Consider the following 25,974-nt stretch of genomic DNA (forward strand, 5'->3'; position numbering starts at 1 on the left):
CTAAAATCTAACAAAGCTGCCTCCAGACAGTTGCAGTGACTGGAGCATACAACAGGCAAGTAAGAGGTTAGAGGTGTGTGTGGGACAATGCCTACTTTTTCTGATTAAAACCACTCTGAGGTTTGGGGAGAGGCTTATAACTGAGCTATGGACACATGAATAAACTATTGCAGGGTAACAGCTGATCCTCCATCAGGTGTCGTCTTGTGGTGGAAAAGGGTGTGTGCTCACATCTACCTGTCAGTAGAAGCAAGGTAGCTTGAGGTAGGTTCTCCCTCACTGGAAAAGGGGATATCTTACTTCTCAGCTACTGCAGTGTGAAAACAGCCATTTTTTCAGTTACTGTGGGAGAGGTTTGACCTCTGAATTCTCAGCAGAATTTACCTAGTAGTCAATTGTCTGTTTACCCATAAGTTTTAACTTGACAATTTGTTCCTCTATCCATAACTGGATCAGCTTGTACTCACTCGTACTGCAGTAGTCCTTGAGCTCTGGGTTTGCATATGAACAGAACACCTTTTTTGAGCACTCACATGTTTACTAATCTAAGCCTTTCTCTGCCTCACAGCAGCTCTCTCTGAATGGATAGTTGCATCTCTTTATCTCTGTCATCAGAAGGAAACTTTGCTTCTCCTTTTTACTTCTTCTGATGGCTGGCATTACCCCAGACTCCCAGTCCATTGTGCATCACTAAAGACTAGTTTTAAAGGGCCATGCAGATGTGGTCCAGTCTGTGTTGGTTTCCACTGGACTTAGAAAACTCCAGCACAGGCAGATTCCAGTCTACCATGCTATGACTTACCTTTTACAAATTAAAAAGAAAAATTAAATCAGAAAATAGGAGCAACTCCTGCACTTCTCATACTGTTGTTGTTCTAATTGCAGGCATGCACTGATGTGTTCTGTGCAGCCCTTCATGTATTTATTTTTCAGTGCCTTTTTAAAACAGACTTCAGTCTTTCATCCTGAAGATAGTGTTCTCACTATAGTCCAGCTGGTTATAGGGGTAACCAGTTGATTTATCTTCCTTTTTGCCAGAATCTGAAGCAGCTTTGCTTATGTGCTTCTGAATGAGGGTGTCTGGATTCCTCCATTGCTTCAAGAGGAGAAAATATTATTTGAGTCAGGCTTTTTCCTATCTTAAAGCTTTTTGTGGAGTGGGATACTCTTTTGATTGATTTTTGCATTAAACTTGGAGCATTTCAGTGTGTACCATGCAAGGATATTTTCTCTCTGTAAATTTTAAGAGCATGAGAGACAAATCTGTATAATATGATAATACACATGCACTGGTTCCGAGACAACTGATGTCAGATTGTTGTTTACTAATTACCTTCACCGTTAACAATTTGTCCTGTCTCAATATGTCTTGCCTCTGACCAATAGCACTCATGATACTGTATCCTGATAGATTGAAGAGCCTTCTCTCATTACATTTTTGTTGACTGTGATACAGACCATGGCCTGATAAACTGCTGGATCAAGTCTGTGATGTATCTGATTCTAATGCGTGTTTTTCAGACTTAGTCAAACTTACAATTTGCAAGAATCATATTAACTGGTTTGACAAGACATCTTAGTCATAAATCTGTATTGACTGACATTGCATATGTCATACTATGTATTTATTAGTAAAATCCCCTTGAAGTCATTGCAATCCTTTTTTCTGGCATTATTGTCGATTTGACAGGCAGATGTCTCAGCCATCACACTAATGCTTTTTTGAAGGTTGTCACATTTGCTTTCTTCCTGTCCTGTGGAGTTTCCTTTGTATTCCAGGACATACTGAGGATGAATGTTCATGGTCCAATGAGCTGCTTTCTCCATAACTGCTCTCCTTAGAGCAGAAAATTGCTCTAAAAGTCATCAGTAGAGTTTATGTGATCATGCTAATTTTCAAGCAACTGACCTAAGTTGTCATTCAGCATAGTCCTTAGGTCCTTAGTTACTGTTGGAGTGGGAAGCATTTCTCCATCAAAGGGTAGGACATGAGACTTTTTTTTTTTTTTTAATGCAGAATGGAAATAGCAATTGGATGTCTCATCCTTTCTGCCCTCTTATTAACAGTTCCACTGTGCCTATTTTGTAAAAGAACAAGATCATTGCTGTGTTTCTGTTTATTCTTCATCTACCTCAATACCTACCTCTTAGTTTCTGAGACATTTTGTTAATTCTTTTTCTTTCATTGTCATTTTCTTTCACTTGTCAGCGTATGTTACCTACTCATAGGTATAAATTTTCTTAATTTACCATCTTTTTTATGTGTTGAGGGTTTCTTACAGTCGCTTATGCTTCCATTGCTATCTAGGCTTTATCCCAGCACAGCATTAAAATTTCTTTTTGCTAACTTAGTGTTTTTAAATGGTTCTCAGATTTTAGTTATCTGTTACATTTTTGTCCTGGCTGACATGATTCATATTTGGTTTAATCTTTATGGACCTTATCTATTCAAAACTGGTTTGGTCTCATGGCATGTAACAAATTGTTACTAGATTATGATCCACCTTCCCGGAATAGTTAATTATGTTTTGTGCTGAAATCAATTCCTTCATGTCAACCTGAGGTTTAATATAAATTCCTCTTGTGTACCATGAAATACCCTCTGAATTAGAAATTTCAAGGTCATTCTAATGCTGACAGTCTCACATCTCCAGTAGTTAGTCTTCCAGATGGATAATGTGGCTTTCTTTCTCCTCAGTGGATTATTGATTGCGTTTTAAGGAGCTGGTTATCTTATCCTCTGGAGTGACTGCTCTAGCAGACATCACCTACTGTCCTATTTTATGCTTTATCTGCTAGTTCATTAATGTGTGAGCACATAAGACCCTTTTATTTGGAGCTATCAGACACTTAGAAACAGGTAATGGCATTTGAAGCACAGAAACTACACTATGTCCTTTTTTGTCTGCTTGATCTTACTCCGTAAGTTGTGATGAGAGATGTCAGCATTTTTTCTACTGGATTTCAGTAATACCAACTGAATAAGGTTTATGCTTATAAACAATTAATTTCAGATCTTCTAACATTCATGGTGTTCATTCCTAGCACCAAGGTAAGAATTTCTTCCCTTGATACCTGTTGGTGTCTTGATTAATTTTCTTTGTGACACCTTTATTTCACACTAAACATACTCAAATACTTGTTCCCTCTTCCTCTTTTGTTACTGATTTCAAGTCTTAGTCTCCTCAAGTGCTCCCTCCTCTGGGAACTCTGAAGGCACCTATAATCCTTCCTTCGCGGTTGCCAGCAGTTTTGTTCTTCTGCTTGACCCTTTCTTCGAGAAGCCTAAAAGTTTTTGGCCTTTGCTTAAGTCCCAGAACACAAGATAAGGGTGAAAGCCTCAGTTAGCTGGTGTGTGCCTGGGGCTACAAGCTGGCTGTGGTCTGGCAGGAGGGTGAAATAGCAGACACCTGCTCCTTCCATTTCTATCCATCAGCAGCTCTCTTTCCTACTCAGAGACATAAGTAAAAAGAAAACCTCCTCTTCATTTTTTCTTCATGGAAAAGTCTATTCATCCATGATATTCTCCCCCTGTGGAAGAAGTGATAGGAAAGAGCTCTCAAGCATCGACTCTAAACCGCTTGTTTTTGTCAGAACACCTCAGTGATTGAATACAGTTCTCCCCAGCGGAGGTGATGGCCGAAGCTGAGACCATCCTCCCTTGCATCTTTTCTCCTTTCTCATAGTACACCAGGCCATTCCTGGTGGGCAGTTTGGAAGAGTGAACCCTGCAGCCAGTGGCTCTGGTCTACTTCTCAGTTCAGATTGCTAACCTTTCCTTTTCCCCACTGCACGTGGAGGTTTGTTTCATATGTTGGCAGTTACCATGTGAGCATAATAATGCACACAAGCAGCTTGCCATCGGTGGTTAGCAGAGCAGAAGTGCTGGGCTTAAAGAACAAAGTTCAGAGGTATTGGTGAGGGAGCTGCACTTAGTGAGGAGAAATATCAGTCTTCCTTGCTGAGATGATCCACTTAAGTGTCTAGTGAAGGTGGGTTTTGCTAGTGAACAGCATACACCTGGAAGGTTGCTACCTACTGTGGTCTTGCTTGGTAAGTGTCCCACGCCACCCCAAAGCACAGTTACTTCCTCAGCAGGCATTGCATGGCACGGTTTATTATGAATCTGTAACAGATGTGATTAATATATTAAAGTTTCAAAATCTTTGTATTAATAGTATGAGCTTATCCAGAGTGCTTATATGTCAGTAAAATAGCTTATTCTTTTCAAATGGCTTTCATGCTTTAAATGAAAGTGTCAATCGCTAGCGAGTAGAAAGAGCAGAGAACAGAGCACTAAAGAATTCTTGGCTTATTCCTAGCCTTGACTTGGGCAAGTCGCATGGGCATCCCTTTAGAAAGCAGCTGTGAGCATCGACTTCACAGTGGTCAAACATGCTGGAAGATACCACAAATGCTCCAGTCTGGGAACTCAGTAATGGAAAGCTGTAAACCAAGGGGACCATTCTGAGAATCAAAGCCTTACTGAGCCGTGTCTGTGTGCACATTGCTGAATCTGTGGCTTGGTATTAAGTGATGAAATTCAGCTAGCACCAACAGTGACTCAGTCTTTTCCTGTATCCCTTTGAAATGTTACAGCATTATTGTTTCAAAATGTACTCCATGCTAATGGTAATAGAGTTAGTTGTCAAGTTGTTTGGCTCTGTGAGTCTTTTACTGTTTTTCAAATTGTCTCCTGTCCAACTTTTTTCATTCTCTGATGTTATGTGGGGGAAAAAAAAAAGTTCTTTGCAAATGTGTCGGTCACTGCATCATGAGATTTACATTATTCCACGAAGCTACTGTGTGGAGAAGGGACTGTGGGCTGTCACTTTGGCAGGGTATTTGAAAATAGATTCTCTCCAGCAGCTGCTGCTGTTCTGTCTACAGCGTATTTCTTGCCTGTCAGAAATGCAGCACCAGAGCACTTGCTGTTTATGTCTCACCCATTTGTTCTGAATTTTTTTGTTTTGTTTTGTTTCTTCCTCTACCACAGAACAGCAAAAAAGGCTTAGTAGCCTGGCAGGTATGATGTGAAAGGTCTGCTACCCCCCAGCTGCTGCCTCTAATGGAGCAAAGCTGCTGCTTTGTTAGCTTAGAGTACCTTTAGCAAACACACTTCCCAGGAACTGCAAAGGAATTAGTATAAATATTTGTCCTGGCTTAGTCCAGGTCACCGAATGTTTGATTTCAGTCTTTTCTCCAAATACGACCTGTGTGGCCACGTGTTACTATACCAAAACCCTAAATTACCCGTCTGTTCCTCATAAGTCACAAGGTGTACCTACGGTTTGATTGTTCTAGTTGACTTTTGGGTCTGCGTTTTGAGCCTTTAGGTTTATTCCATTTTTGGGAATATTCTCAAGTTTCTCTACAGCCATAAAAGCTGGTCTTGTTTGTGGTGAGGAGGGAGGAAGAGAAACAAAAATTGAGTGTTTACATGACTCCAAGAGTAGAAGTGTTTGTGCCACATGTCAAGAAACACATGATAAAATTGTAGTGTGCACGTGTGCTGCCAACCTCCTCTCCTGGGGCAGCTTTCTGCTCTTGCAACAGGGGTGAGTGTCTCCTTGAAAGAAGAATAAGTTGTTTTCCTGGTTATCTTTCCCTCCCACACCCTAAATAGAAGTAGCCCAGCGTGCAGTGGGCATTATAGGAACAGCAGTTTACACACCACTACTCATATTATTATTGTTTGATTATGGCCATGGTGGGGTAAATGGAGAAGTGGGAAAGAGGAGAGTCACAGGGTGTGCCTAAGCACTTTAAATATCACAGCTAGAAACACAGGGAAGCCAATACTGTGTGCACTTGATCTGCTGCGTGGGCCCTGGACTAAGCGGTGCATGTCCCTTGAGGACAGCATCTGCCCATGATGCAGCTGCTGACCCGGTCCCACTTCTTCCACCAGGTTCCTTTGGCTGCAACACCAGCCTATTCCTCCTCTCTGCTGCTGCTCTGCTGAGGTGACAGGCTGTGTAACAGCTTACACCCGTTTCTCTCACCTCCTTCCCTTAGCCTAGGTGTTGTCTCGTTGAACATCGCTTGGGTGAGTTAACACTTGCCTGCAAGTCCAGAGGTTTCCTGTTGGATTTCCCTTTCACAAGGTGTTTCCCTTCATTATTAGGAACTCATTGTTTTCTGAACTAGAGATAGCCACCGAGTGGTTTGTTACAGCCCGAATGATCCTCGGTCGTTGTGGCATGGCTGGGTCTGCACCTGCTCTCGGTGTGCCAAAGCAGCCACACAGAGCTGCTGGCTGCCGCCTCTCCCCCTGCTTTTTATGTCCCAGTGGTCACAGCAGTAAAACTCTTGCTGTGCAACCCCAGATGTTGCTGCTGCTCTTGCAAAAGGCTGGCTCAGGTGCTGTGGAGAGTGTGCTGACCAGTGCAATGTGGTTATCTGGGAGGTTAGGCGCCAGGTTTGGTTCCCTGATTTTTAAATACCTCAGAGCTATTGTTTATGGATATATATATCCATAAACTCCTTTGAAATCATTGGAGCTGAACGGCAAATAAGTCAGTGTGAAGTTTAGCTGCTATTCTCCAAGTTATAGGGTGTTGTAGGAATTCTGTGATGAAAGATGTCTGCTTTAGTTCCTCCTTCTGCAAAGACACCTGGGCAGCACGTATCAGCTGAGCAGCCAAACTGGGCAGCAGTTAAGCTGGTCTTCTTGGTTGAGTCCTATGGACCTAGGGAGGACTTACCCGGCAGGGTGCACAGGGAGGGCTTGCCCTAATATGACTTGTGCTGTCACATGGGCCTTTCCTGTCTCCAGGGTTGTCAGTGTAGCACATTCAAGCAGTTCTAAATGCACTCCAAAAAATACTTTTGAAGTCTCCTTCAAAATACTTTTAACTGGCTGGTAGATTTTTCCCTTGGCTGTGCCATGCTAGATAGTTCCCCAACTTCATGTTATAATATTATAAGATGTGAATTCATGGTTAGGAGATGGCTGGCACAGACCAAACGGTGGGTTTTGGTTTTGTTAAAATAAAGATTTTGCTTAGATCATGGCTGTGGCAATGGGAAATCAGGTTGTGATACACTTACCCTGTTGTTTACATCTGTATTAGGTATTTTGAATATTATCATGGTAGTTTCAGATGGGGTCTACCTGGCAAACAGCCAACCACTTTCCCAGTGCCAGGATTTAGGGAATCAAAGAGAAATAATATATATTTACCAGTCCTGTTAGAGAAAGACTTTGTGAACCTTCTCTGGCATTGAATTCTTTAGCTTGCAGAAAATGTTGACTATTTTAGACCAGAAGCTCAAGACTTGTAACATCAGCAGTGACAGTGATAAGCAACGGAGGAAAGCCGTGACCTTTCCTAAAGTTTGCATCCATTCCACATCCTCATCCACATATAAAAACCTGCTTCCTTTTGGTCTTCCAGCTCATGGAAGAATGGTCCAATTTCTGTTGCTCTTTCCATACTAACCCTCTGTTCCTGGAGGGTTAGTAAGGAGCTTAGTAATGGAAGTGAACCACATACTTTCTACAAAACGGGGAGGCCTGTACACCAGGGACCCAAAAGGACCAAAAGATAGTGCACACACATTCACAGGGAGGCGAAATTGGATGAAAACGCTAAACAGGGATTTAATAGATGCTTTGCCCAATTTTGAACATTTATAAACATTATTTCATTTTTTCTTAAAGAGGAGAAAGACTTAAAGTTTGATGGTAATTTCAAACCAACCACTCAAACACAAATCCTTCACATACTGAGTTTTGCAGGGCAGAATTGTGTTTGCTCGAGGTACCAACAGACTGATGCTTTCTTATGCACGAGCCTTTCCTCTGCTAACTGGCCTTTTCAGATTTCTGCACATTTAATAGCTTTGGGCAGTATGGTGATGTGCATGTGAATAAACATCTCTGTCTCTCTCTCTTCAATGCATGCAGTGATATAAAGAGGATAGGACTCAGCAAAGTCTTGATGAGGCAGACTGTAAAATCACAGATGTTTCCTCTCCAGAAGATCCACACAGAAAAAGTCCTTGGCAGCACCTAAGTGTTGCTGTGCTGCAGCTCTCCAGAGCATAATAGGCCTTCAGAGCAACCTGGGCTCCCTTGATTCCCTGGCTGGTGGTGGTGGTACCTGCTGCTACATGTTGGGTGTCAGTCGGGCAGTGTTGAGAAATTCCAGGTGGAAGCAAGGCAGTCTGGAGCAATTAGTTGTTTCCCCCCATATTTATGCAGACTCATGTATAAGAGGAATCATATGTATGTGTAAACAACAGTGGAGTTTGTTGTTTGCAAACTCTGGTTAGGATACAGAGATAAATTGGAAGCATCATACAGTGACTGTAACGAATGGGGTTGTCAGGCAAGTGAGTGCAAGCTGTTAAGAACTACTGCCCCACTACCACATGGGATGCTCTATTAGACTGAAAGCAGCAGCAGCAGCAGATGTCTAGGCAACTCTGTCACTGATGCTTTTTGATGAAGAATGAGATTGCAGAGTCATTAATTATCAAAAAGACACAAAAAACCAACACCCAAACAGTCGTTGAAACCTAAATTTTTTGTTGCCTTCCATGACAGCGGAGACTGTCGTGAGTTGTCTGAAGGTAGCTACCTGAGAGATGCTAGCCTACTTTTGCTGGCATCAGACATTTTCTTGGTAGATTTCCTTGAGTCCACATGCCAACCACAGCTAGCAGTGACACAGTCTGTCTCATCAACCACTTGCTGGTATTTTTGTCCTAAAAGAGTGGAATATGGTGATGCGGTGAAAAGCTCTGATGAGGTAAGAATTCCCCATTGTCATTTCCAGATTCAGTGCCAGACAGACTAGTTTCTGATAAAGTTGATTCAGCACTCACACGGGACAAGCCGGTTCAGGAGACAGTGCCAAGAGAGAAGAGGGCAATGGAGGAGAAGAGAAGCATTGTCAAGAGCCCTCTGCACATGGCTGACACCTCCGTCGATGATATTGGCATTCCTCTGAGGGTAAGACATCATTGAACATGTGGTTGATGCACACAAAACCCGTGCCAGGTTCTGCCTACCTTAGGACACAGGGAATTTACTAAATCTCTAGAGGATACAGATATGTAAGCAGAGATAGAATTCTAGTTCCCAATGTATCTTATTAAAACACTTCCATTTGCTATCAGTGACCTCTTTTAGCTGCCTTGGGGGGAAAAAAATTAAGCTCTCTTTTCATCATATTTGAGAATACTGTTTTCTACTCTTCTGTTTCATTCACAGATAGCAGCTAAGGGAGAGTTTTGTCTCATTTAAAGACAGATACCTCTTGTGAACATGTTGAAGTTCATTCAGTGTTCAGGGGAAATGATCATGAAAAGAATTCTTAACCTATTCTTACAACTAGTGTCTGGAGTGACTTGAACACTAAATGTTTCTAACTGTCCATTGAATACTTAGGAAATCAGTACGTATGACTAAAATAGGCCAGGTGTCTACTTTTAGATGTCAAATCCAAATCATGCAAAACATCCCACAAAATCTGCCATTCTGCATAGGTTACAGCCTACCCCTCCAAAGCTTATACGTTATTAGTAACTTGAGTGAAGCCTGTAGCTTCATTACATAGGAGATTATATATCTGAGTTAAATCACTCATATTTCAAAGTATTAATTTCATGTAGTCTTCAAATAGCAGAGTGTAAACATTTTTCATTGCTGAAGATTTGTAAGAACTTTGGAAGACTGGTAGAATTCGTGGTTGTGATTATTTATGTGTATATTTATTTTCCCTGTAGAATACAGACAGATCAAAGGACTGGTACAAGACAATGTTCAAACAGATCCACAAGCTAAATAGAGGTACTGTAACACAGACATTTTTTAATTTACTTTAAAAGACCACCTTGATAACATTTAATTTCATTTACGTGAAGAATTGTACTGGATGTTAAATAAAAGTGTTTAATGTTAACTAGTGTTTGCACCACAGAACACAGCCAATGTCTTTGAAATCTCTGAAGTCAAAGGTGAGAGAACAGTGAAGTCCAAAGAAAGGTCTGAGTTGTTGTGAAGGATGAACTGCAGTGTCCTCATGAAATAAAGAGTACTACCTGAGATCAGAAAGCTGCTAATAATTCCATACTTAGAGAAAATAGATCCCTGAACTCCAGTTTTAGCAGCTAACCCCACCCCCCACTTTTAACGGACAGTAGGTTATCACTGAAACTGCTCTGCGCATAAGAGAAAACTTTTTACACTGTAAAGCTTTAGCACCTAAATAACGAAGCTTGATTTGAAGCTCACTGGAACCAGTGGAAAGGTTTCCATTGATTTTTGGTGAACTCTGAACCTGAACCCTGCTTTTTCAAAACCTCAGATTTTCTCCTTTCAAAACCTAAAATTGCAGAGAGCGCTTGCAAACTTCGTAGTGGTGCACTCTCAAGGGATCCCCTACTTCGGGGCACGTCTGTGCCTGCCTGCTGATACATTCATGTTCATTCTGTGTGAGAAATGGCTGCAGTAGCGTTTGCAAACAAGCCTCTGAACAGCCTGACATGCAGGCAAATGCAATTCGCCACTGTGCTTATGTAATAAAACAGAGAGCATGCAAAACTGGAGCTGTATTTGCCACTGCAGGTGTTGTCATGATGAGCTTTATGCATACATAGACACTGTGTTGTATTGAATGGAATGAGAAAGAGTTGAACTGTTTCCTAATCCCAGTGCTCCTAACAACGATTCTTCAGCTCAGCCAGAGCCCATGCTTCTGAAGGAGGAGAATGAATTCAGTCCCTTCATTTTCCAACATCTCTCACAAGGCAGCAGTGAGCAAAGAGGCCGTCTAGGTTGTGCCATGCTAGAACATCAGCACAAGAGGGGCTGTTCTGCAGTCAGCTTGTATGGATTCTTGTCTTGCCCTTCTTCCCCTTTAAATCTGTCCTCTCTGTTCTTTTTTGCAAATCATGTTCCTCTCCTTAGACACTCCTGAAGAAAACCCTTATTGCCCTACCTACATATTTCCTGAACTTCCTGAAATCCAGCAAAAAACTGAAGGTACCAGAAGTTTAGTCAGAGTATCTGTTGTCTTGTGCTTGGAGTTAACTGTACTATAGCACCCTAATAGTAACTAGATTCAGGTCCTAGATTTCCGTTACCCATGTGTTACACTGGCTGGAAATTCAGTTATGCCCAGTATACCTTCTTGTATGATGCCTAAAATAACTAAATCTTTGCTAATCCATTAATCTTTAAGTATGATGCCATTTACTCTAGTATTATTAAAGTAGGCAATAAAGTCAGGTGGTGATAGGAAATCGGGGAATGAAGCAGAATCTCCACTTCACTGTGGATAGTCTCAAAATCCAGTGCTTTTCTCTGCTGCAGAAGCCAATCCTTATTCTCCTACATACCAGTTTCCTGCGTCTACTCCTAGTCCTATCTCTGAAGGTAATAATAAAGGACCATATATTTTTTTCTGCACAAATGCTGCCTTATCCTTTTATTTTCTTCCTGGATTTTTTTCTAGTAGCTGAGCATTGTGCTGCCTCATCATGATTTGCTGCACTCTAAGCATTGCCTTGACTGTATGATGCCTTTTTGGCTTTGCAGTGCTCCTCTGGCTTTGTAACTAGTATTTGACTAATGCTACAGACTTGGGGTTGGCTTGGTTTTATGCGCTTATCGGTTGTATTTAGCCATGTGCGTGCAGTGATTATTTAACATGCCTAGAACGCTGACTTACACGTAAAGATGTGGTTTAACTGAGATTTCCCTCCCCTTTTCAGACCAACACATTCCTTTAATTCTTTACTACTGGTTTTGAATATTAACACATTTTTAGGGCCAGACCCAAAATGCCACTGAAGTCTGTTGGTAAAAAGGCTGCTTGCTTCAGTGGGTTTTGGATCAGTCCCTCAATGTAGTTTTTGAAAATAAATGTAACTTGGTAATGTAGGTTCAGGACTGGCCTTAGGTGCACTTGGCATATCTAGGCAAGGACAGAGTTTGACAGTCTCATCAGCACATCTTGCAACTTGAAATAACACTGTCTTTATCCTGTTTATGTGCTCAGCACATTCCTTTAAACTTCATGTACACACTGGAATCCCTCGCAGTCATGTTTCAGGGATGGTGAAATAGCATCTATTGCAGTGATAATCGTGTAACTGTGTGCATATGCATGAAAATGCTTATATATGAGAAACACTGGAATCCTCTGCATGCATTGGATATATGGACATTTTCTGATTGGGAAATTGTTGGTGACAGCCTTCTTGGCTTGCTCTGGTGTCACTTTAGATCCTGCAATTCAAGAACTTGCCTACTTAGCCTGTGCCTCAGGCCAACCCTGGTGAGACTATTAATTAACCATTTCATTCAATGTTTATGTCAAAGGTCTGGTGGGTACTGTGTAAGAAGAAAGCATAAAACATAGGTTCTAGCTGATATGCTCAAAGGGTACTAGGAGATTTAAGGTGCATTTTACTGTTAAAATGAATGCGGACTAATGTCATGCAGGTATTCAGGATATTTGCTCATTTCTTGATGAAACCTGTAGGTAAAGAGTCCTGTCTTGCAGTCATAATGCCGTGTAAATTTTTTCTTTGGCAGAATGGCACGTGAGTATGGATGAGAGAAGTAAAGAGTCTCAGCAACTAATTGATAAAGGAGCTTTACAGAGATTCAATTTTCTTGTTCATAACAAAGTTTGAAAATTCATTTTACTCTTGTTTGAAGTAACATAGTTTTCAAAACCAGTGATGATAATATATCGAGTCTGGTTTCCTATAAATGTCCCCTATGCACTTACAAATGTGCATCTGAAAGTAATTTACTGGTTTAGGTAGTTAAAATTTTATTGGCCCAAACACCTGCTTTTTATTCTCAATACTCTGGGAAATGTTCCTCTAATATTTGCTTGGATTATTTCCTTGATAGGGAATCCAGAATATCTGATCATGTGGGTGGGTTGGAGTGTATGTTTCATGTTTAGAAAACATTTTGAAGTTTTGTATTCAATGGCAGAGAGTTTATACACTGAGATGGGTTGAAGCCTCAATTTCATGTAATCATTGTCAGTTTTTTGCTTTGGATTGATGCATAGGATTTCCTAGAAACATCAAGGTTTGGGCTCCCTTCTAAAATACCTTTAGTGTCTCTAGAAACAGAGAGAATGTAGCCAACCCTTAAAAAAGAAAACACCCACCCTGCAGATTCTCTAGGAACTACAGGGGAACATCCTCTTCTTGCTAAAGGAATCAGATTTTGGAACTACAAACTAGTGATACCCTGCTTCATTAAGTCCCGAAGGTAGAGTTCAGCTCTGAGAGCCAGGAGATCTTGCATTAATACTCATCTTGGATTTACTCTTTAATCTTTATCAAGTCATTCCAGGTTTCTGTGTTTCAGTATTCCTTGCTGTAAAAAGGGGAGAAATACAGACACTCTCCTTCATAAGATCCTCGAAGAGACAAAATGTATCTTACCTCCTTATTATTATAGATACTAGATTATTAACAATTGGAAAATAGTACTTACCTGAAGAGAAATTTTTGTTATATGTTTTTCCTGTCTGAATGATGAGATATAATGAATATTGATATTTCTCTTCAAGTAAATAAAATTTTTCATTGATCACCAGCACTGAATAAGACCATGAGAGGTGAGTAGCTGTGAAGATAGTTTTAGATATTTGTTCATCTACTTGTAGGGACTGAGAGTTTTGTGATTTACCAAGTATTTTGCTGTCTGAAGAAACCTAACTTTTATAAAGGAATACCAGTCAGTTTTGTCAACCATTCTGTGTAATAACATTAAATAAATATTTGTTTTCTATCATTTAGGTTTAAAATGTGGGCAGCGGCCTGAAAATTGACCTTCGCTGTTTTTTAACCTGAAGGTTACGATAAACACACCAGAGTCAATAACCATCTGTTTGGAACTTAAACCTTCTAATTCATTCACCAAGAGAACTCAGCAGAGAGGCTAAAAGTTAAGATGACTTTGAGCCTTCGTGAAAGGCTAGATTAAGCCTTGAGTGCAATTTCAGGTCAGCTGTGTTAGCCAGATTGGTTTTTGCCAGCAGATGAGATTGGCTGTAGCAGCTGATTGATGTCATCCTTGAGAGAAGAGCTGGAAATAGTTTCAGTCTGTTGATTGGCATCACTAAATTCACATAAAAACATTTTTAGTATTTTCTTATCTAGTTTATTCTGCCTCCATTTATTTTTGGTTTTCTGTCTTTTTCTTTCTGCCACTTTTAGTGGATTCTTGGCTTACGGTTCTCTTTGCAGTCACTGCATTGTACTTTCCTGCATTTTGCCTTGGAAGTCCTGTAAATGTCTCATGTATACATCCCTCCGAGCCTGAACCCTCAGCAGGTCTGATCCCAACTCCCCCTGCTACTCCCTGCAATTCACTGAGGGTTCATTCCCAAGCCTCTTGAGGGCAGTGGATACCTGATAGATACCACTAGGTTTTTGATTAAGTCAAAGTCTCTCTGGCCATCACCTGTAGAGTAGGGGGAGGTAATGCTGCAATCCACCAACCTTTATTCTGAGTGCATCCTATCTGCCTTGCACACTACAGTACCATGTTACCTGTGAATAAGGCAGTATGTGGTTCCATGGGCCAAGGCAGCAGTTGTTTCCTGGGAATGACATTGCTGTGGTGGTGCGTTGCAATGCTTTCCCTATCAAAGAGAGAAAGTTGTTCAGCCTGGCAGCCAGACCATACCACTTAGTTACACTGATGTCATTGCTGGCTCTCACAGACCTGACTGGATATCTCTATTGCATGCTATAGACATGTCTGTCCTATTTAAAAAGTAAGCTCTTCAGAACAAGGGCAGTCTCTTGGTGCAAGTGTACATGTGTGTCTCGTGCTAGGAATGTTATCTGTGCTTAAAAGATAATTTGACTCAGTGAACATACTTTATCTTGGTGTGCAAGTTAATACAAGAAAGATGTCCCAGTGATTACCATCTGTGACTGAGAGCAGGGCTCCTCAGCTCTATTACTGTGTCTAGCACCTAATGAGTTATTTTAGGCATATAGTACAGCTTTTAGGTCCTCAATTTGTCTTTCAGCTTTGATAAAGTGGATCTAATAACCCTTGCTGTAGAGGAGTTTTATGATAAAAAGTGATTGTTTTCTAAAGTGCTCTGAGAGCCTGGAGAAAGGTATTAGCTGAAGTAGTACATTAATATTTATATCTAATCTAGGAATTATTTTTAAATGGAATTCAAACTTCCTTGGGATTTTCTTTTTTAGGATCCTCTCCCTGTGGTAAGTATTGAGCATATCACTCAAATTATGGCCAGTGTATTAGTAGAAGAAACGAAAAGGGTCTCTGGTGCTGCTTCTCTGTGGCTTTTTCAGCTCACTTGCAAAATGCTTTTGTCTTTCAGATGAAGATTCTGATTCATACTCTCCCCGTTATTCCTATTCGGAGGACAGTAAGTGATTCATGTTTCATGTGTAATCTGTCAGACAGAAAGAGCATGTAACATATGTATTTATTTGCCTCCTATCCAGTTCACCAATATTCCTATGTTTGTCTTATCCCACAGGCAGAACCCAGCTTTCAGTTCCCCGCTCCAAGAGTGAGATGGACAATATCGATTCAGAGAAGGTTGTTAAAAGGTCTGCCACTTTGCCGCTACCAAACCGTACTTCATCGCTGAGATCAAGCCCAGAAAGGTGACCCAAACTAAGATATGTTTGGATCAGTACTGGAATAATGTCTGAAAGCTGTGAATGGGAAGGGATCTAAGGTGGAAGCTTTAGGTCCACAACTTCAGTGAAACTTTTTGGGCAAGTGGCAGTGTAGCTTTGACTCTGACTATTCTAGTAGGCAGTGGTGAACTCCTCCATTGTGACAGCCCAGTTCCCCATTTTGTCTGTCATTTTTTTACCAGCCATCACACAGTTGCATAGTTTCCTGCCTGTGGGTGAGGAGTGTTTCCCTGGGTATCGTGCCGATACAGTGCCTACCACAGAGGGACACTGTAAAGTTCCCTAAGAATACAAGCAAGTAGCAATGATTGTGGATAAGCAAAATTTGGATTCATGTTGAGCTTTGGTAAAAGTTTTGTTACATTTTGTGTCTCTCAGGAGTCCCACCCATAGGAACTTTATTGGAAGTAGGTTCTAGTTAGTGGTGTCATTTTTGATCTTTCAAGTGACTTCTCTCCTTTGTTTATTACCATGTATTTTGAACATCTTTGTAACAGCAATGAGTGCATTTACCAAAGGAAAGGAAAGCAGAACGAACAATTAGTATTTCCTGCAAAAAATGCTCCTCCCTCCCTCACCAACTTCCACATGTCCTTAATGTTCTTCACTTGCAGCTGTAAGTGAGCAAAGCCATAATTTGAGATTGCTCATTCAGTGAACATCTCGGGACACTGGATCAGGAGACAAAGTTTGCTGATAGAACATGTCTTCCTTACGCAGGAACTAAAGGCATAGTACATTGGCCCTTTGAGAAAACTCTTGCAAGTGAAAGTATTACAATAATTAGTGCTTCCTATTATTTAGTGACAAAAAAGGGTTCACCAAGTTTCTCTGAGGTTAGAATCTTAATCAATCAAGTTTATCCTAGATAGTAAACATCAACCTTGTTGAAATTTGTGCACTATAGGCCAGTCATTTTGGCTGTTGTCTTCCCTTTAAAAAAAATTTTAAAAATTAAATTTGATTTAAATTGATTGTCTCTGTCTCTCCTAAGCCAGTGGAGAGTTTGGGCAACTCAGTGGATTGTTCCTATCCTAAATCAGGTCAGTAGGGTAAGTGGGAGGAAATCTGGAGCAGCAGTTTTGGTTAGATGCCTCTTTTTTTTTTTGGTGAATGCTAGGTGGGATGAATCCACGTACAACATTGACCATCAAAGGGAACATACCAAGAGCAAGATCAGAATTAGTTTAGAAGCTTAAATGACCTGATTTCTGGGCTTTTTCAGGTGCACTGGTTATTCTGTATTAAGTGTTTGAATATATTATTACTCTTCAGAGGAGGTGGACATTGTAGGATATGGACCCTGAATGCTCTGCAACTACTACTATCTGAAATGTGCCAGTGTGGACACTGCACGAAATTATAGTGGTTTGAATAATCAATGGGCTGTTCTTAGACATCTTTAGGTATACCAGTCTGAGATAATTAGTTCATGTTTTAGAAGAGAACCCCTCTTGGACCCCACAGTGCCCCCAGAATCCAGAGCAGTAGTGGTCATGTAAACAGGGATGTGGCTGAAGTGAAGAATAGCAAGAGATTTAAGCGGAGTTCTGCACAAAGTTTGGACATGCTTATATTTATGAGCTTAGTTGAAGCCCATCACTAAGCTATTTCCAACCAGGAAAAATATGGAAGTCTGGGAGTATACTGAAAATACTTGGAGGAAACCCCTTCTGCTTCAGTGGTTTCAGAAGCTGAGCTGTATCAAACTCTGCCTGCTGTAGATAAACAAACATATGCCCAGAGCCCTGTCTGAACTGTTCCTCTTGCAGCAGGCGTCTTTCCTAGGTTAAAAAAAGTACCTTGATTAAACCAGGATTAACAGTGAAAGGCGCTTGTCAAGAGGAAGTGCTTGTCTCCACGGAAACCACAGTGTTTTGGGTTAATTGATCTTTCCTTCCTCAGGACCGACTGGGAGCCTCCAGACAAGAAGGTGGACACCAGAAAATACCGTGCAGAGCCCAGGAGCATTTATGACTATCAGCCAGGAAAGTCCTCAGTTCTGAACAATGAAAAGATGGTAATGTTTGATTTATCCTAGTTTGTGGCTTTATCCTGTGATTGTGAAGTACTCCTGAAGTGCTTGTCCAGTTCCATTTTGATAGGACTCCTTATGCTTATATTGCAGTGCTCGTGTGACATATTTCCTATATATTCTGTTTTGCATAACTTCCTAACAATTTTGTTCTCTATAAAGCAAGATCCAGGGGGATTGAGAGGCTCCTTTCCTTTTGGACGTGTTGTTTTCTGTGTTAAGTATGGATCACTAACCCTAGTTTTTAATCCATGTTTGACACTGTGACCTGTTCAGCAGCTGTTTTGCCAGCTGTACTTTTTCTAGGGCACAGCATTAGTAGATGCAGGAGGGTTGAAGGAATTATGCAACAAATCAGCCTGGTTCCATTTCTGTGCTCCTCTGATGCTTTAAACACCAAACGGCTAATTTTTAGAGTGCCTGTAATGTGCCTCAGGGGATGCCTCTGAGGAGCATGAGGACATGGCCATCTCCCCTGGGCTGCTTTCTTCCTCGGCTGGATCTCTTCTGCAGCCGGGGTGGCAGAACTGACGGTGAGCTGCCCCCCCAGCTATGCCGGTGTGTAACCCGGAGTATTAAGTGAACTGTTACCATTTTCAGTTTGAAGTAGGAAGCAATGCTGTGAATTGTGACAGCTAAGGGACATACAAAAGCCTCATTCTTCAAGCTTGGCTGAGAACACTTGGCGCAAGGAGCAGGACAGAGAGGTGGTGCTAAACCTCATCAGCCAGTCCTGCATAAATCACTGCAGTTCAGTTAAGGTGTCCTTCAGTGGTACAAATGTGACACAAAGGGCTGGAAAGTACTGAATGAGGTTACTAGGGAGTAGCCAGTTTGGTACGTAAAGATGTAATTGTTCTATATAGTCATTAACTTGAAGGATTCAATTAGAAGTGCTAATTGCATGTGAGAATCCAAATGTAAACTTGTGCCCTAACAGCTCAGGCATTATTCCATGCATGGAGCAGGTATAGGAATGCTCCTGAAAAACCTGCCAAGGATTTGATGCAAGAGTGACAATAGAAATGCGAGAATCTCTCGTTTGGTCTGGGACCTGATGTTTTTCCTTAGTACTCTGGAGTTTTTTTTTCCTTCTAAGTGCAAACAAGGTCCATCACTTTTTGAAGATCTTGCAATCAACTTCTTTTCACACTCATGTCCCTTCATTGACTTCAACAAAGTGGTTCCTGATAGAAGCATGACCCTAGTGTCCCTTGAAATGGGCAATGGATGACTCTCTTGATCCTACTGGGCATTGGCTCAGCTAATTAGAGAACTGCCAGTGAGTAGTTGTTCGAAAGTGGTGTTACAACTCCATTCCTGCAGTCCATCCTGGAGCAAGATTTCTGCTGACTTAAGTGGCAGTTTTGTCTCATGGTAAACAGCCAAGATTTAACCTTGTGGAAAAAGGCCTGCTTCATCTGTGTACTTAAGCCTTTGCAAAAGGTTTATCATCACCAGTGGCACTGGTTTACATGTAGACTTCAGTGGGTACATAACTGAGCTGTTGAATCGGAGTCTAAAAGCCACAAACAGGAGCATCATCAGGATAATTGAGAAAAATTGTACAGAGCTCATCAAAGACAAGAATCTGTTAGCTGTGTTACTTACAGTATTATTTTTTGGGCTTTAATTTCAAGCCATAGATCACAGAAGAAAGGCCTTGAAATAGCAGCTTCATGGTCTCCATCAGTCTCATTAAATACAACAGTAATACGGTGGTTAGTGACTAGCTCTTTCAAGGAGGCTGCAAGAGATATGTGGACATCTCCTGGTAACCAGACCCAGAGCTGTGACTATCAGAATCCCAATCTAAAACCATTTCAGAGCAATGAAGAGCCTCCTGTTGACATCTGTGGGGTTATTTTTTAATGTAAAGACAGTTGTATATACAAGACGAGTACTTCTAGTTAGAGTGCAGTAAAGAAAAAAATGGAGGCATTGCTTCTATTTTGGCTTTAAGAAATAGCCAGATCTTCCTGCAGGCCATCAGAGATCAAACATGATGTGACCATTTACCTTTCAGATTGAAGCATTGCCCCTTTTTCAGCATCAGTCCTGAGTTCTTGTCCTATAGAGCTCTTGTCCTACAGTGCTCTTCTTTTCTTTTTTTTTGTTGTTGTGATGCCCACTGGCTGTGGCAGAGTCTGGGACATCTAGCAAAGCCCAGCACCATCAGGAACTACCCCTGGCCTCAGTAACCCCATCACAGGATGTATCAGGAAATTCTGTTGGCCATTGGTGCATGTGTGTGGCTCATCACTTGTTTTGATGGAGCACTTGGGATAACACTGACATATCAGTCATAATGTATTTACATTTTTAATCCACTGAGATCCATTATGTCTCAGACTGAGTACAATGAAATGCAAGAGTTAACTGGATGTCTTTGGGGAGTAGCATCTCATAACCTTCAGCAGTGGACTTTATTCACTTATGTCACCAGTAGTGTTTTTAAACAGTTACAACTATTTCAACTGTTTTTTTATTTCATCAAAACAGAACGAACAAAAGGGAATTTCTTTTCAACTGTACTGTTTTCTGTCCTGTCTGATTTTCCTTTGTTGTAGTTTTGTCTGATTCTCTAACATCTATTTGTGAAGAAGCAAGTAGTATTGTGTCTCTATCCATCCCTTCAGAGATCTTTCAGGGATGTGCTCTCTCTGACTTGTGTTGTCTTTGATTTAGAAAACCACCTTTCACTCTGTTTGCAGTGTATAAAACAGGGTTTCTCACATATTCATGTGCTGTTAAAGATGCAGTGTTTGATTCAGGTCTCTCTGAACCTCTCTTTTTTAAACAAACGAAGATTTTAAAGAAGTTTAAAGTACGTGCAGCACTGGACTCCATGGGAAGTGTCTGACAGTAGGACTGAGGGACTGGTTGAGTCCCAGCTCTTCCCTTGAGTCTCCCTGTGACTCTGGACAAGCTGCATAATCTCTCTCTGTGCGAGTCTCCTGATCTGTAAAATGCAGTTCATTCATATTCATGTTGCTCACAATGATGCCATTAGGTTTAACTGATTTTTGCAAAGCAGTAGTGGCCTTTGTGAGAAAGGTGCTATGGAAGTTCCAAATTATAAGGCTGAATATCTACATTTTAGAATGGAAACCATGGGATCTGCATCTCTAACAGTCTCTTTCTGTGTATTCTTTGCATAATGTTATCCTTCTCTTTCTTCCATTCCCCTATCACCAACTCCTTTAGACTCGGGATATAAGCCCAGAAGAGATAGATTTAAAGAATGAACCTTGGTATAAATTCTTTTCGGAATTGGAGTTTGGGAAACCGGTAAGTTTGATAGCTGCGATGACCAATGAGGTCAACCTGCCTCCTTTTTTTTTTTTTCTTTTTTTTTTTTTAAATTATTGTCACATCTCTCTGCCAGGCCCTAAACATGGAACAGCTGCCTTGCTCATTTAAAACTGTGATTTTTCATAACATCATCCTGGTACTGATGTAAAGCAGCTGATCTGTGACCCCTTTATGTATTTTGAAACCATTTACAAACATTCCCCACCTTCCAGCCGTATGTATCAACAAGGCAATATTTTTTCACACACCATAGTTCAAACTGCGTTTTTCTTGTTAAGGTTCTGAGAAGTGCCCTGTCCTCATTACTGAAAGTCCTTATTCAAAGCCCTTATTTTCCCTCTGCCTAACAAGATCTAGGATGGCTGATAGGTAGCTTGAAGTCAAGGAGAATCACTCATTCCTGGCCTTGGCTTGTAGGTCGGTAATTTCTAGCTATCCATAAACAGACCATGACCCTGTTTCCTGCTCATTTCCTTATGCATGTAGCTGCCCGTTGCCTAAATGGTGTGCATCAGTCTGTGTTGAATAGCCCTTGCCATTCCCTGAAACCAAAGGAGTCTGAGAACAGTGTGCTTTGTTTTCAAATGGAGCTGTGTTGCTATGTGTGTGGGAGGGGAAAAAAAGCCTTGTTTTCCCACTCTGGAAAAGATGAAGCAAAGCTTAATTATTCAGTGGGACAAAGGACATTTTGATGGAGTGAACGAATCAGCGGTCATGGCTACTGGAAAAAACGTGTCTTTAAAGTATTTTATGGCACTATTAACTTCATTATCAAGCTACTCTTGGTGCACAAGTGGGTCAGTATCAGCCTCTCGCATCCGTCCAAGTATAGTGGTTGTTCCTCCTTGAGGTCAGTTGTCAAATGCCTGTGCACACCATTTTTGAGTGCTGCTGAGATTTCCCTGCATGTACAACAAACCAGAAAAATGTTTTAAGATTCAGTACTGGCTTCAAAGGCAACCATGGACACCAGAGAGCAGGTTTTCTTTAAATCTAGTCTTTGTTCTTACAAAAGTGACAAAATTCCTCTGCACAGAATGTAGCTGCCTGAGGTTGGGTGCCCGGTCTGATCACATCACAGAAATAGTGCAATTTTTGCTGAAAAACAAGCACATGCAGTGGCTGGGCAGTTCATTTCCTCACAGAAAACTGTTTTATAGCTATGGACCTTCCATCCTAAACTAAAGATGGAGTTTCTACAGTGTTTGAGATGGGACCCCCTAACTTTTAGGTGGTAGAAGTCAGATAAATGAGATCACTGAGGCTTTTCAGTCATGTCAGTATAAGGATTTAGCCCTTCACAAGTTGTCATGGTTTTAAGATTTCCACAAAGTGAGGAGAAACCTGCTTGTTCCTGCTCCTTTGTAATTAATAGCCATATGCTCTTGCAGTCCATGAAGCTTTGTCATCTCTGTGGTCCTTTGAGGTAGTGTAAGTTAATGGAAAACGTGTCAGAGAAGGAGAAACTTTATGCCCTTGAGTCTTTCTAGAAGTGAGTGTATATCTGTTCCTTAGAAGCTTGCATTTGTGCTTTTAGTCATGCATCCTTGAGAGTGCACCCCAGGCTACACCAGCAATCCGTCTCTTGCAGCAGAGCATCTGTTCTGGTGACAAGTTCCCCACCTTGCTCAGGGCACTGTTATAAGGGCTGCTTTCTTACGGCTTGCCTTGAGATGATACCTCATGTCAGCTCGCTCTAGCTCCAAAGCCAGGCAACCATGCTCTCTGATCAACTATGCCCGCCCCTGGGTGCGGTACGCTGTGCACAGTGCTGGCACTTGAACTGAGGATGCCGTCTCAGACTTCTATAGCGAGCAAAGCTCCATTTGAGCTTCATTACCACAAACAAAAGAGCAGCTTTTTGTAGCTTTGCTCACTCCGGTCGTGAGAGGACCAGATTTTTGTGACCAGCTAGTGGTGAAGCCTCATGCCTAACCAGAGAGTTTCAGCTGGTGTTTGCTAGTTAGTGCCTGGGATTTTCAAAGATTCTGTATTCCAGCCTTTTTTCCCAGTGCTGGAGATAATGTGTTCCTTCTACAGGAATGATTTCCTCTGGATTTCTGAATTCATTTGCAGCTCTGACGTGGGCAGGAAACACCCTTGGTAAAAGGGAGCATGGGATTCTTGAGAGCCTGTGGGGAATGTTCTACAAAGACCAGAATGATCAGGATGGGACTTTCCCCATTGAGGAAAGCATGTGTGCTTCCTAGGGATGCTGAAGTCACGCTTTGCTGGACCAGCATCCCAGATGCATTTCTGGGCAGCTGTGTCGACAGGTGGGTAGATTAGTCTCTGCGGCATGGATGCTTTTTTAGTGTGCTGCTGAGACTGAATCTCCACATGCTCCTTCCTTTCTTCTTCCTGACCCATAGCTCCGCAGAGCCCATCCACAATGCTTGCCATTCAGTCAGTCTAGAGCTTGGTCACCTTCTGCTGTGATTGCAGGATCACACATCTGGGCACTTTCTCCCAGCCTGAGACAGCACTGAGTAAGCTCTTTGCTACAAATGGAGACATAAAGGGCTGGAAAAAGGGGTGCATGTCACTTCCTTCCCTCCAGATCCTCGCTCCCAACCTCAAACCTTTGCAGCACCATCTACCCACCTGCAGCTGCTGATCTGATGGATAAGCAATAGGTATTTAGTGTTTGCATCCCCACAGTGGCTGTCCACATGTAAAGTGGGAGAGATGCAAACTATGGATCCAGGCAGCCTAGAAAGGAATTTGGACCGAGCCCCAAGAATTGTAGCTCAGTCTCACCTTCGCTAGACTGGCACTGGGAGATTCCCTGTCAGTGGCTCGGAGGCACTTTAATAATCTAGTCGCGCAAGTCAGTATGGACACGTAGGATGATGCTAAGCTTGCCAGCCAACAGAAGTTGGTTTTTTTTGTTTGGAAACAGAGCAAATGTTTTTGGATTTCACAAAGTAAGAACAAAGTCTCTTTAAGCATTATCAGTGAGAGGTGCAGATCTGGTGAAATGAGGATATTAGCATGGCATTATTGGGATAGGAGTGTCAGGACAAAGGTCGTTCACTTTGAATAATCCTCCCTGATATTTTATATGCGTATCCAAACAGGAAAAATTTATTTTGAAATCAGGCCTTGGCTTACAGGATGAATTTTAAATAACTAGTTTTCAAACTCCCATGTGTCCCACTGTTTCCACCAAAACTCCCCACAAACAAGACCCCAAACCAGTGAAATAAAAAAATAACAATTCTGCATTCTCATTGCCCCACAATGCCACCAATGGAAATTCAGCCATTTGTTCACATGGTATGTATTCATAGCCTGGCGGGGGTGGGAAAGGTTCTCCATTATCAAAGGCCCTTGGTTTACCCTTTCCTTTTGAAAAGAAGAATGAGAATAACAAATGCTTTTTATGACTGTGTGGTTTTTTTCCTCATTTTGTTTTGGTTTCGTCTTAAGAATGCTTTAACCACCAGCTGTGGGCTCCCTCTAGACAGCCCAATATCCCTTAGAGCACCTTGCAAAAATAAAAATTTCCTCAAACACTACTGAAAACAGCCCCTCACAGACTGCATGTATGCTCCCTTTTGCCTCCCGTGATCTCTTGGTATTTGTGCTATAGCAGATTTATCCTTCTTTCTATCTCTGTTGCGTTTGGTTTTTTTTATTTTATTTTCAGTGTTGATGCAAATCCCCTATTGTATTCCCGCTCTGTTCTAATCCAGTTTCCATATTCTCTGTGATGTCTTTCCTTATCTTCATTTCCTCATTTCCTTCCTCTGCTTTCCATCAGCCTCCAAAAAAGATTTGGGATTATACTCCTGGAGATTGCTCTATCCTTACTAGAGAGGATAGAAAGGTAATTGTGCCTCACATATGTTGTACTACAGCATCTAGCGCGTATGTATGTGTGGTTTTTTGTTTTGGTTTGGTTTTTTTGGTAGCATTGCTTGGGTTTTGTGTGCTTGTGAGTGATTTTTTTAATTGGGCTTGAGCTCATTAGCCTAACAACTAAGTAGCTAGTAAATTGATTTAATAAACAATTCTTAAAGCATAATCAGCCATAATTTGAGTGGTGGGTTTGCTATCTTGACTTGCAATGATAATTATACTAACAGCATATTGCATATTGTTACAGTATTATTTTTTTTTTTACAGGTGAGTTTTTATGGTTTGTAGAATTAGATTCTAGCAGGCCTGTGCATCTCTTAATTTTGAATGTTAAATGCCTAAACCTATTTCCTCTGTAATGATTGAAACATGATTAATTACTAGTGAATTTCTGTGTATTGTCCATGCCATCTTTGTCTTTTTTCAATTAAAAAGGCTCGTCTTTTTTTTTTTTTCAATATTAACATTCCTTTGGTTTCCCCTAACCCTAAGCATTATTTTCCCATTCTTCTTCTCCTTCTTTAACCAGACTGATCTAGAAAAAGATCTCTACCTCTACCAGACTGAGTTAGAGGCAGATTTAGAAAAAATGGAGAAGCTTTATAAAGCGCCACATAAAAAGCCACAGAAGGTATTTCCTATTCTTTTCATGCTGCCAATCCCTGTTTCCAAACTCTCTGCTCTAATCTATTCACTGCTGGATGATTATTAAATGAGGTTGGGATAAATAATGGTTCTGACCGTTCTGACTGCATGGCTTGCTGTGTCGCTGTCAGAAATAATAGAACATGATGCTGAGAATCCGGCTTGAAATCCATTTTAGATACAGTGATTCCTTCTCTCCCCCATTCCCTTTCAGCTGCCCCCCGCCCCCTGCCCCCCTTTAGCGTTTTGAGTTCAGTGTCTGCAAAAAAAAACCCCTCTCTATTTTTCACATGAATAGGCAGCAGCAATCAGCTTAAAATTCTTGGTTGGCGTCACGTCATCATCTCGTGCTTTTCAAGCGTGTTGCCATCTACCCTCCCTCCATACCAGCCCTGCTCTGCTAGGAGCTCACGCCTACCCAAGAGCTGGATACTCCC

General features: G+C 41.4%; 1 protein-coding gene across 1 annotated transcript in view; it reads left to right on the forward strand.

Moving 5' to 3' along the window:
- The window catches only part of SORBS1 (sorbin and SH3 domain containing 1), a 69,598-nt gene that overhangs the window by 15,588 nt on the left and 28,036 nt on the right, over positions 1–25,974 (forward strand). The window contains exons 7-15 of the mRNA XM_010155390.1: positions 4,997–5,026; positions 8,787–8,962; positions 9,739–9,802; positions 15,351–15,402; positions 15,517–15,642; positions 17,584–17,698; positions 20,921–21,004; positions 24,795–24,860; positions 25,422–25,523. Of these exons, the coding sequence (XP_010153692.1) occupies positions 4,997–5,026; positions 8,787–8,962; positions 9,739–9,802; positions 15,351–15,402; positions 15,517–15,642; positions 17,584–17,698; positions 20,921–21,004; positions 24,795–24,860; positions 25,422–25,523 (815 nt within the window). The remainder of the gene's footprint in view (positions 1–4,996; positions 5,027–8,786; positions 8,963–9,738; positions 9,803–15,350; positions 15,403–15,516; positions 15,643–17,583; positions 17,699–20,920; positions 21,005–24,794; positions 24,861–25,421; positions 25,524–25,974) is intronic.

The sequence above is a fragment of the Eurypyga helias genome, unplaced genomic scaffold, assembly GCF_000690775.1.
Source record: "Eurypyga helias isolate BGI_N326 unplaced genomic scaffold, ASM69077v1 scaffold26267, whole genome shotgun sequence".
NCBI lineage: Eukaryota > Metazoa > Chordata > Aves > Eurypygiformes > Eurypygidae > Eurypyga > Eurypyga helias.